This window comes from Scardinius erythrophthalmus (genome assembly GCF_964197995.2).
Source record: "Scardinius erythrophthalmus genome assembly, chromosome: 1".
NCBI lineage: Eukaryota > Metazoa > Chordata > Actinopteri > Cypriniformes > Leuciscidae > Scardinius > Scardinius erythrophthalmus.
Genome location: NC_138221.1, coordinates 31,966,315 through 31,977,849, shown reverse-complemented (window position 1 = coordinate 31,977,849; position 11,535 = coordinate 31,966,315). Strand labels below are relative to the sequence as shown.

General features: G+C 34.4%; 2 protein-coding genes across 6 annotated transcripts; both read right to left on the bottom strand.

Annotated features, from left to right (window-relative positions):
- Positions 1-299: 299 nt before the first annotated feature.
- Positions 300-5,222, bottom strand: antkmt (adenine nucleotide translocase lysine methyltransferase). 4 transcript variants are annotated; one of them, XM_081364079.1, is made up of 9 exons: positions 5,159-5,222; positions 4,911-4,965; positions 4,521-4,575; positions 4,140-4,196; positions 3,892-4,055; positions 3,698-3,802; positions 3,036-3,176; positions 959-1,009; positions 300-827 (listed from the first exon to the last, which is right to left on the bottom strand). In XM_081364079.1, the coding sequence occupies exons 5-9, from the start codon at positions 4,051-4,053 to the stop codon at positions 639-641; spliced, it is 648 nt and encodes a 215-aa protein (XP_081220205.1). In that variant the 5' UTR covers positions 4,054-4,055; positions 4,140-4,196; positions 4,521-4,575; positions 4,911-4,965; positions 5,159-5,222; the 3' UTR covers positions 300-638. The 4 variants fall into 4 exon arrangements, with proteins under 4 accessions (XP_081220205.1, XP_081220206.1, XP_081220207.1 ...); XM_081364080.1 differs by having other exon boundaries at positions 4,521-4,565; XM_081364081.1 differs by lacking the exon at positions 4,911-4,965 and having other exon boundaries at positions 4,521-4,565.
- A 434-nt stretch (positions 5,223-5,656) lies between these two features.
- Positions 5,657-10,307, bottom strand: LOC308692617 (uncharacterized protein). Of its 2 annotated transcripts, none has more exons than XM_081368776.1 (4): positions 10,173-10,307; positions 9,763-9,860; positions 8,546-8,672; positions 5,657-6,994 (listed from the first exon to the last, which is right to left on the bottom strand). In XM_081368776.1, exons 2-4 carry the CDS (start codon positions 9,857-9,859, stop codon positions 6,721-6,723), a joined length of 498 nt encoding a protein of 165 aa, XP_081224902.1. In that variant the 5' UTR covers position 9,860; positions 10,173-10,307; the 3' UTR covers positions 5,657-6,720. The 2 variants fall into 2 exon arrangements, with proteins under 2 accessions (XP_081224902.1, XP_081224903.1); XM_081368777.1 differs by having other exon boundaries at positions 6,366-6,994; positions 9,763-9,863; positions 10,173-10,253.
- Positions 10,308-11,535: the final 1,228 nt, after the last annotated feature.

Genomic DNA, 11,535 nt, shown 5'->3' with positions numbered 1-11,535 from the left:
TGTATATATGTGTGTGCATTGTATCATTCACTGGCTTTTGTGAACATCAGCATAGACAAAATGGCCAATACCATAAAGCTTTGGTACCTTTTGTTTCTGCAGTTAGATGTACTTTTGAACTGTGAGAATCAGTCTGTGTCAGCCTGTCATTTCTGAACTTGCCGTTCTTTTGCTCATCGTTTCATGTGGTTTGCTCAACGACTTCACATTATGCAACCCATCAACTCAAGTGCATGTTGAGTAAGACTACAGACTGCGTAGTAAACATTCAGAAACATACACTTCTCACACAACATATTAATTTAAGATGACTCACAATAAATGTGGTTTATTTCCTTTTTTCTGAAAAAGAGAAACACTTAAAGAGACTGTACACATGACCTTATCTAGGTCACATAAAGAAACAGGAAGTCATCCATGGGTTTGAACCCTTTAAGGAACTCCCACAGACACCGACTTTGTTTTTCGACATCTTATGTGTTGTTTCGCTTAAGAGTGAGAGCACAATAAAAATGATATAATTCATATTTAAAAGATTTTTAAAACTTTCTGTGCATAAAACAATTCTGTAAAACATGATAAAACATAAACCAAGCTTAAATAAAAAAGCAGATTTAAAAAAAAAAGAAAAAAGTTTGTCATCTGGAGACATTTGTATCTTGTGACTGGTAGCGTCGTCTCAGTTCTTGTATGCGATAGGCCCACGCTCTGTCCGCACCTTCACCCTCTAGTTTGCACGCCGTCCAATCAGGAAACGGGAAACGTCCCGCCACAATCAAAGCGTCTTCAGGGAGCTCAGCCAGTAGCTTCTCTTGTAAAAGACTTAACTGATAAACACACAATACATGGTATGTGAGGCCTTTAGGCTCAATAATATGATGTAAATGTATGAACTGATTGAATAAAGTCTATTGTATTGCACCTTATCAAATGATTTAGGAGCCGCTGTGGGACTTACCACACTAGGGGCTAGAAACACTGTGACATTTTTATACACTGAGAGATCAACCTGGAAAAACACATGCAAAAGCACAAATGCACATGTATTACACACAATATTGTTTAGAAATCATATCTGTCTTCTGCATGAGAAATGTGTACGTGGATGAGAATTTAGGACAGTGTATTTATATGAGAGAATCCGTTTGAGAATAATATAGTATTTTAGGTGTTTAGATGTTCAAAATACCTTCCACAGGTATTTTGTTTGGGGTAAAATATGGGTGTTTAAAGTAACTGAGTAAAATATTTGAATATATATATTTATATTAGTGTTGTCATGGTACCAAAATGTCAGTATTCGGTACCAATACCAGTGAAAATCCACGGTTCTAAAAAACGGTACCAAAGCTTAATTTAGATTAAATTTACATATATTAAAGTGTATATCACGGTTACAAAGATGGAAACTGTAGTATTAAAAACATTTTACAATAAGATTCCATTTGTTAGATAACATTAGATAAAATGACCCAACAATAAACAATAGTTAGGCTATATACTGTCGCAATTATTCTCCTTTAGGGGTTCATTTAAAAATACATTTTTAAAATCAAAAGTTAACATTATTTCTGTTAACATTATTTAATGCACAATGAATGAAGTGAACAAACATGACCAATCAAGTGTTTGTATTAAATAACATTCACAAACATTAATTAATGTTGTAAAAATATATTCACTCAATGTGTTATGTTAGATAACGCAATAAGTGATGTTAATGAATCTTATCTTATTGTAGCATTACCAAAACTATACAGGAGATAAAACGTGTTTTATTTTACTTGACTGTACTTTTATTTAATCCAAAACTGCATTCATATTTAATTTTAAAAGGGCTTTTTAAACCTGCTAGGAGTTATCCAGCAAAGAATAAGACTAGAACTGCTTTTCTGACGGACTGATATTAATGACATAATGACGGCTTTTTATTTCTCATCTCCATAAATATATCTAGTAGTAAAGCTAATGCAAGGGCTAGAAATTAATGAATTCCTTGCTGATACTTCCTCGTCATCATGGAGAGCGCAGTTCGCACCGCTTTCTGTCTTTTTTTTGTTTACTTTTCTGGGCCGACAAGTTTCAGTAACATAGAAGCCAATGGAGGAGTGAGCCAGCTCTCAGATTTAATCAAAAATATCTTAATTTGTGTTTCGAAGATTAACGGAAGTCTTACGGGTTTGGAACAACATGAGGGCGAGTGATTACTGACAGAACTTTCATTTTTGAGTGAACTAACCCTTTAAGGTCAATTAAAAGTTGTTATGGTTTGAAAGCCTATTAGATGTTAAAAATAATACCTTTTTAGTTCTACTGTAATTTTGAATGACTACAATTAATGGCTAAAATTGAGGAAAACAATTAGATTAATAGAGACAGCAGTATCAGTACTGGCATCAGTGATGCTAGCTTTCATTTATAGCACTTAGGGAAAAGTATTTAAAATATATTTAAAATAAAGATATTTATAATATCTTTATGTTGTTTCTACATCAATTTGGAAATTCAACGTGAAATTATTACAATATAAAAATATTATGTTCATATGGAATTTATCATGATTAATTGCAGAAAAATGTGTGATTAATGAGTTTTTTAATAGATTGACTCTCTCTTTCGGCTTGCTCACGTTTTGTTGGGGTCGCCACAGCACAGCCGATTTGGCACATATTTTACAGATGATTGACAGCACACACACACACACACACACATATAGATAGATAGATAGATAGATAGATAGATAGATAGATAGATAGATAGATAGATAGATAGATAGATAGATAGATAGATAGATAGATAGATAGATAGATAGATAGATAGATAGATAGATAGATAGATAGATAGATAGATATATGATAGATAGATAGATATATGATAGATAGATAGATAGATAGATAGATAGATAGATAGATAGATAGATAGATAGATAGATAGATAGATAGATAGATAGATAGATAGATAGATAGATAGATGAAAAATCTGTATAATCTGTCTGGATACAATAAAGTATTTTGATTGTTCGATGTTCACAATACCTTCCACAGGTCCTCTCGCTGATATGACACACTTCTGTGGTGTCCAGCTCTCCATGCATGAAAGCGTGCAAGACGAACAAGCCATGGATTGAGCTCAAAACCAACTGCAGGAGAGAAACCCTGACGACACGCTTCTAACACCTGCACACATATACAACAAACACATAAGCGCATACAGTATACTAACATTCAAAAAATTGAATCAAAAGTGACAGTAAAGACAATTATAATGTTACAAAAGATTTCTATTTCAAATAAATGCTGTGCTTTTGAAATTCATCAAAGAATCATGAGAAAATGTATTACAGTTTCCACACAAAATATGAAGCAGCACAACTGTTTTTAACATTTGCAATAATCAGAAATGTTTCTTGAGCATCAAATCATCATATCAGAATGATTTCTGAAGGATCATGTGACTCTGAAGACTGGAGTTATGATGCTGAAAATACAGCTTTAATCACAGGAATAAATTACATTTTACAATATATTATAACAGAAAACAACTATTTTGAATAGTAATAATATTTCACAATATTACTTCATTCACTGTATGCTTGATCAAATAAATGCAGTCTTGGTGAGCATAAGAGACTCCTTTCAAAAACATTTAAAAATCGTACCGACCCCAAACTAAATGAAAGAGTATGAGGATCACTTACAATCCTGCCGTCCCCTGATCCCAGGTCAGCGATGCCTCCAGATCTGCCCTTCAGAAGAGTCATGACGTTACACACTTGAGCTCTGCTCGCTGGCATGTAAGGCACCTGAACACAAACACAGACACAGCAGTTATTGGGCTGATAAATCCCTCATCATGTGCAGCATTAATACCGACACACTCCTCAAACCTCACCTGTAATTTGAGTGGCACACGACGAAACCCCGGCATCAGAATTCCTGCCCAGACGGCATAGAGCGCCAGACCCGTGCCGGCCGTCAGCTGCAGGATCTGCCAGCCGCCCAGACGCCTCTCTCTGAACTCGGACAGCATCTCCTCCTGTATGTCGTCTTCCATGGCTGTAGAGATGAACACTGTATGACTATATCAGATCTTACACATCATATTTTATATCGTTTTACATTTTCAGATTGCACACATACCTGAGCAATGGGTTGATGCCTAAAAGTTGCTTAGTGGTTTGAGGTCCAGGCTTGGACCTGAAGTTGCAGGGTGAAGAAATTCACTTTAATTTAGTTTATTTTTGAGTGATGAGGTTAAATTGCAGATTTTAATTGCACCATCTATCCCTTATATTAGAGGAACTGAACAATTCGACTGCTCGGTTCTTCTAGGAATGTGTGTTGTTACCAAGTGTCAGTGTTGTTGTAACATTGTTAGTTCATGAAGACAAGTCTTAACAGATGGTTGATAACTGAACTGAGCTGGACGACGGCATCACGGTTTTCTACAGAGTAATTGTATAGATAAATAAACTAAATGTATACTTTTTTGCAACAAAAATGAACCATCACTGAACTTACTTAAGCTTGACTATGACGCTATTTTCTTCTAGATCTGCTGTACAGCTGAAACAAACTTTGTTGCATTATTTTCATGTTATCTCTGTAAAGCTGCTGTGAAACAATCTGTATTGTTAAAAAGTGCTATATAAATAAAGATGAATTGACTTGACAAGATCACAAAAATCATTATATACTTATGATAAACACTTATAGATTGTATATGATATATTGGCATAGGATATAGACAATGTGGGCATAATTCACTTTTAATAATTTGAACCTCTTTTACCACAACAAAATACCCCCAATGTCCAATAAAGCCATTTTATTGACATGCAAGTTATTTTATTGACACGTCGTCTGAGTTGTACAGTAAACCTACTGTGTGTGTTGTATTAATTTAGGTACCTTTTCCACACATATTATGACCAGAAACGGCTCTGTGCATAAAAACACACGGTTCCTAAATATGAAGATATTTGTAAAAAAGAGAAACATTCACATTTCTGGAGGTCAGTCAGTTTTGTTTTACTAAATATTTACAACACAGACACATCAAAGTCATGCACTGAACGTGTTAAACGCATTATTTTATAAAGTGGAATACGAAAACAATATAAAACCTTTGAACAAACATTCAAAAACATCCAACTAACCTTCACTGTACGCTGTCAGAACATATTTACACTACAGTTAGTACAACAACTTCCGGTTTTGGATGATTCAAAATAAAGGTCCGGCGACTTAACGCATAATTCAAAATTGAAGTAACATAATGGGGTTAACAAAAAACAAAAAAATCTACTCACGGGTTATATTCATGAATTTTAATTTAAAAAAAGCATCAAAATAAATACATTAAATTAAAAAATAAAATAAACATTATTAGTTGTCCCTCATTAAAACGTTCCTTCAAGCTAATTTGGAACTGTCTCTTTAACAAGAAGTCATAAAAGGTGTTTATTTTACATAATCTCGCATAAAAATCGAGTTACATCATGACATATTTCTCGATGAAACCGAAATCATATAAAATATCAAATAATAAAACTGTTCTATGAATAATAGCCTCCTGACTGCATTGATTACGGCATCGGATTTTACAGTGTTCAGATGATGGCGCTCTTATTAAGGGAGAGGACGTCACAGCTGACCAAACTGACACTGACCATTTATTTTCATTTCAACAAACCATCATTACAAAGAATGCATCAGACATAAAGACATTTATTGCATGAATTTGCAAAGAAAAAAAAAACATTATTATATAAACATGATCCTGATTCAGACAAGTTTTAATGTCAACATATGAAATACTGTTAATCTTATGCAGCACCAAAATCATGTTTAGGTCAAAATACAAGAATATTGTTTTGCTAGTCTGGTAAGATGCATCATACATAAGAAACAAAGAATGATTGACTGTTTTCCCCCATCCAGCACATCTGCTTTCATGATGATGAAAGCCAAATTAATGTTCAGATTTAGGCAGAGATTCAACAAAATCATCACTTCAGATGTTCAGATCTCTTACAATGATCGTCCAGTAGAGGACAGACACTGTCCATCAGAAACATTTCATAATTTTACTATTTTCAGTTCCTCAGTGGTGAATATTTTCCCATTATAATATGAGCCGTTGTTTCCTTTTTTAAATTAGTTACTTGTAGCTTATTATTGTAGCATGCAGCAATGAGATGCTAAACAACAGACTGATAAGCTTATTATCTGAGTAATGTGCCCTGATAAACATGCTAAAACATATGAATATATTTGTGGGTGTTTGGAATACAATATTTACATATACATTATAAGCTCTAGTGAATCGGTAAAAGAGGGGAAAAGTAAACATTTTTAATATTTAATGCATCATACCTTTAAGACTGTGTGAACTTTTTTTTTTTTTACTCACAATGACCTCATATTTTCCACTAGTATAGCTCTAATAATAAAAGATTAATGTATTTGTGATATGAACTAATATACATTTTAGTTAATATTTCTAAAAGCATACATAAAAGTCAAACTCCATCACACTATACAAATAACCTTTCATATGCAGCATGTTCCATACAGTCAGTTTATGCCTTGACTAAGTCTGTATATTTTGTAAGATAAAACATTGTAAATCCCAGAATTTTGCTCTGTATTGAATTCTGACAGGCTCATCTCTGGAAAAGCATCATGATTATGTGTCCAGATCTGCTGCTGTCTCCTGCTAAGTGCCAGGACCTCTTCTGGCTCTCCTCTGAGCCCACATGGTTTTACCCGGGACTTTGACAGGACTTTTCGCTGGGATCTGTTGTTGTGGGATTCTCCTGACAGAGAGTCTCGGGGCCGTCCAGAGTTTTGGCTTGGGAAATTTTCCTGCTTGGATCTCGTCCACAAAGCTTTCCACTTTGTCAAACTTGTTGGTTAGCTTGGCCAGGTTGTCCTTCAGAGTGTCAAACTGCTTATAGAGATCTCCCACTGCATCCGACAGGGGCTGGATCCTGTACACAACAAAAACAACATCAAATATATACATAAAAAACACGCAAAAGAAACCCAAACATAAATATTAAATTTAAACACATAACTAGTCCTGCAAAAATAATTCCTTAAATCATGTGGTTTGCATGAAATTTTTAAGCAACACTCATTTTTTTTAGAACATCTTAGCAACCCCATGGCAACGACCTACAACACAATAACACAGTGATGGTGAGTTTTGCACAGGCAAGCACCGTTGAATTTATCTTCAGAAATTGTACAAATTAAATCTTTTATTTATACTATACATGCATGGACATCCATCCTTCCATCCTTCCATCCTTCCTTCCTTCCATCCATCCATCCATCCTTCCATCCATCCATCCATCCTTCCATCCTTCCTTCCTTCCATCCTTCCATCCTTCCTTCCTTCCATCCATCCATCCATCCTTCCATCCATCCATCCATGCATCCATCCATCCATCCATCCATCCATCCATCCATCCATCATTCCTTGCATCCTTCTTCCTTCCTTCTTCCTTCCAGCCATCCTTCTTCCAACCATCCATCCAGCCATCCTTCCATCCTTCCTTCCTTCCTTCCATCCATCCATCCATCCTTCCATCCATCAATCCATCCATCCATCCATCCATCCATCCATCCATCCATCCATCCATCCATCCTTCCATCCATCCATCAATCCATCCATCCATCCATCCATCCTTCTTCCATCCTTCTTCCTTCCTTCTTCCTTCCAGCCATCCTTCTTCCAACCATCCATCCAGCCATCCTTCCATCCATCCTTCCATCCATCCTTCCATCCATCCTTCCATCCATTCTTCCATCCATCCTTCTTCCATCCTTCTTCCTTCCAGCCATCCTTCTTCCATCCTTCTTCCATCCTTCTTCCAGCCATCCATCCATCCATCCATCCATCCTTCCTTCCTTCCTTCCTTCCTTCCTTCCTTCCTTCCTTCCTTCCTTCCTTCATCCATCCTTCCTTCCATCCATCCTTCATTCCTTTCATCCATACATCCATACATCCATCCATCCTTCTTCCATCCTTCCATACATCCATCCATCCATCCATCCTTCCATCCATCCATCCATCCATCCATCCATATTTTATTCGCTCAGAGGTCAGGCTATAAAAGTAAATGATGATGTGTAGCAGAAATAGTTAGAAATAATGCAGTAATTATGCACATGAAGTCTTTAATGACTAATGGTGCATGAAGCTGCTGCACAGATTTTAGGCTAGGTCCTGCACCTTGAGAAGACGGCATATTGAGCAGATTAAAAGTTTCGTTTCAGTCAAAGCATTTTTTGGATTAATAATCATTTCCTTTTATGGCATGTGATCCTAATTTTCTCCAGTTGCAGTGAAAAAAAGAAACAGAAAGGAAAATGTCACAGAGAAAATGGCCAGATGGCCTCAGACTGGAGTGGACTGCAGTATGTGTGCCATGGACAGACTAGCTTTGGTTTCCATTAGGTATCACAGAAAATACCTCATTTCATGAAACCAAACACCTACAAAAGTTACAAAACCAACAGATTTCACATCCTACCTGGTATATTCGGGTAAGATGGACGCATGATCGTTGACCAGCATGTCTTTGACCTGGTACATGATGGCGTATTTCCAGTTGTCCAGGACCTGCGTCAGGTTTGAACAGCTCTTGCCATTCGGTTTGTCTGTGACAAGTGAACACAACTTCATGGTGAGCTTCTGGTTATATGAAAACTCATTCAAAGATGCAGTTAAATGTCAAAGTGATCCATCATTTGTGCTGAAGAACGTTTGTTTCAGAGGAGGCTAAACCATTTTGAGATTGTTCTTACTTTGAATGTTGAATATATTCTACATCTACATGTTAATATCACTGAGATGCTAATACTAATTTTAGTACAAGTTTTATTAATTTTGTTGTGTGTTTCTGTTATTTTATATGGTTTTATTTCAGTATTAGTTTTAGGTTTATTAGTACAGCAAGTGAAACTAATAAAATCTTGATTTAACTAAATTAATTATTGCCTTATATCTGAAATAAAACTTCACGTTTATTGTTTTATTATTATTAACTATTACATTTTATTTTTTATATATTTATATTTTTATATTATTATTATTATTATTATTATTATCATCATCATCATACTTTAACAATATATTTATTATTGTTAAAGTTTATTTAATTTCAAGTAACAAAAAGGTTTTTTTATGTTTTTAGTTTTGGTTAACTATAATAACCACGATCCATTCAGATTTTTCTTAATGGTTTTTTTTTTTTTTTATCAGTAACTTAGGATTTCATTTAATGTATTTATTTTTTGTGTGTGTGCATGAAAACAACAACAAAAAATACACAAATCAGTGTTTTAAACTGGTTACGACCCTCATGTGAAATAAATGTAAAACAGCACATATAATCTTTTATTTCAACAACATGCACTGTCAAAAAAAAAATCTCCATTTTAGAGTTCTGCCCCAGTGGCATTTTTGTATAAGGCAGATAAACAATATTTTCTGAAAGTTTAGAATCTTTCACTGATACTTAAAAAAAAAAAAAAAGAATAGAATAGAAAACAAGCTTTTTGAGATCTATTTTGAACGCTATACTGGTAAAAAATATTTATCCTCTAAACTATTTTGGAGACATTCAACAAACATTTGCATTATATCAGCACAACTGTTCTTTAAGAGTGAAATTATTGAGATCGGTCTGGATTTTTCCTCACATCACCTGTTCCCACTGATAAAAAAACCAAGTTGAAGAGATCTTACCTCGGTGGTCCCACTCAGACGTGTCCTGGGTCAGTTTCTTCTGGGCCGCACACAGACACAGCAGCGACAGCAGGTTCAGAGCACTCTTCATCCTCATCCTCCTCAGAGAAACAACAATCACGTCATTCAGGACAGTGCAAAGCTACAGCATCTAGTGCTGAGAATCTGACATGATCTCAGGCTTTTATACGAGTTCATGATTTTCAGCATATGCTTCACACATTAAAATAAAATCTGATGAAAGGCTTCATTGACTGTCTGGTAAACAGATTGTTGTAAATACTGAGCAGATGCAGAAAACGCAGAGCATCTGTAAAGTCTAAAAATGCTCCAAACGAGATCTCACTGGAGTAGTTAAAGGTCATATTGTGAGTTGGAATAATATCCGAGTTGTAGTCCAGGGTAAATACCTCAGTTTGTGTGCTGGGAGTTTGTTCTAGTGGTCAGCGGAGTTGCTTGCATGAAATAATCCCTGTTACTGAGATTCAAGTGAAGGAACATAACTGCGTCTGCTGGTTTATAGCAACACCACGCTCCAAAATCCTTCCCTCCTCAACCTGTTCCCTCCCCCTCAACAGAGACAAACAGATACATGACATCACCTCATCATGAGCTTCATTGCAACAAATCGGAGATTTCTTTAATATCCTTATTGTTTTCAGATGGCTCCTGCATCTTAGATGTTTCTCCTAAAATAAAATAAAAACCTAGAGAGTAAACTCACATCAGTGTTATTTTAGTATCATTGAGATACTATTTATAGTTTTTTTTTTATATTTTAAATTATTTATATTTTTGCATTTTCTTTTTAAAATTATTTAAATTTTAGTTTAGTCACTTTGTTGTGTTTTTGTCATTTTGATTAGTTTTTTTTGTAATATGTTTATATCGTTTTTATTCATTTATATATATATATATATATATATATATATATATATATATATATATATATATATATATATATATATATATATATATATATATATGTTAGTTACAATAACCCTGGCTCACATTCGTCTCCACCAACTGCAATTAAACATCAGATATCTCAATATGAACTCAAGCATTTCTCATCAAATTCTTGCAAGACTAAATGATCTGGGCTGCTGCCCACATTAATTTAGCCACTCTATAATCTCACTGTATGACAACTATTGACTAATTTGAGTGTATTTTACGTAGTCAGAATTATAGAAGAAACTTCTAAGTTCACTTAGCTGTTCTTAGGTTTTGATCACATTAGATTAATGAAATTCTCTCCTGTCTCTTAAAGACTAAAAAAAGTTTTCATTTTTTTGTAGGTGATACTTCGACATACATGATAGTAATCAATTACCTTTATTGTCATCAATCAAAAATGTCAGTAAAGACATTTATGTTACAAAATATTTTTAAATTCAAGTAAATGCTGTTCTTTTGAACTTTCTATCCTTAAAATTTTTTCCTGAAAAAATTTATTATGGTTTCCAATAATTTTTGACCAAAAAAAAAAAGAACAATTATCATTGATAATAACGAGAAATGTTTCTTGAGCATCAAATCATCATATCAGAATGATTTCTGAAAATTCAGCTTTGATCACAGGAAGAAATTGTATTGTAATACTATTTTACAATATTACTGTTTAGCTGCATTTTTTACCAAATAAATGCAGCCTTGGTGAACATAAGACTTAAAAAAAAAAAGTTTAAGGGATCTTGAACATAGAATATTGCATGAACACGATGACATTTTCCAACATTTCTTCTGATGTCTTCCACAGAAGAAAAGGGG

Coding starts and splice junctions, on each gene's coding strand:
- antkmt (XM_081364079.1), bottom strand. CDS start 4,053: ATGGAAGACGACATACAGGAGGAGATGCTGTCCGAGTTCAGAGAGAGG. Junction 3,803..3,891: donor GTGTGCCACTCAAATTACAG/GTGAGGTTTGAG, acceptor GTTTGTGTTCAG/GTGCCTTACATGCCAGCGAG. Junction 3,177..3,697: donor GATCAGGGGACGGCAGGATT/GTAAGTGATCCT, acceptor ATATGTGTGCAG/GTGTTAGAAGCGTGTCGTCA.
- LOC308692617 (XM_081368776.1), bottom strand. CDS start 9,859: ATGAGGATGAAGAGTGCTCTGAACCTGCTGTCGCTGCTGTGTCTGTGT. Junction 8,673..9,762: donor GTCTGAGTGGGACCACCGAG/GTAAGATCTCTT, acceptor CACTTGTCACAG/ACAAACCGAATGGCAAGAGC. Junction 6,995..8,545: donor ATCTTACCCGAATATACCAG/GTAGGATGTGAA, acceptor TGTTGTGTACAG/GATCCAGCCCCTGTCGGATG.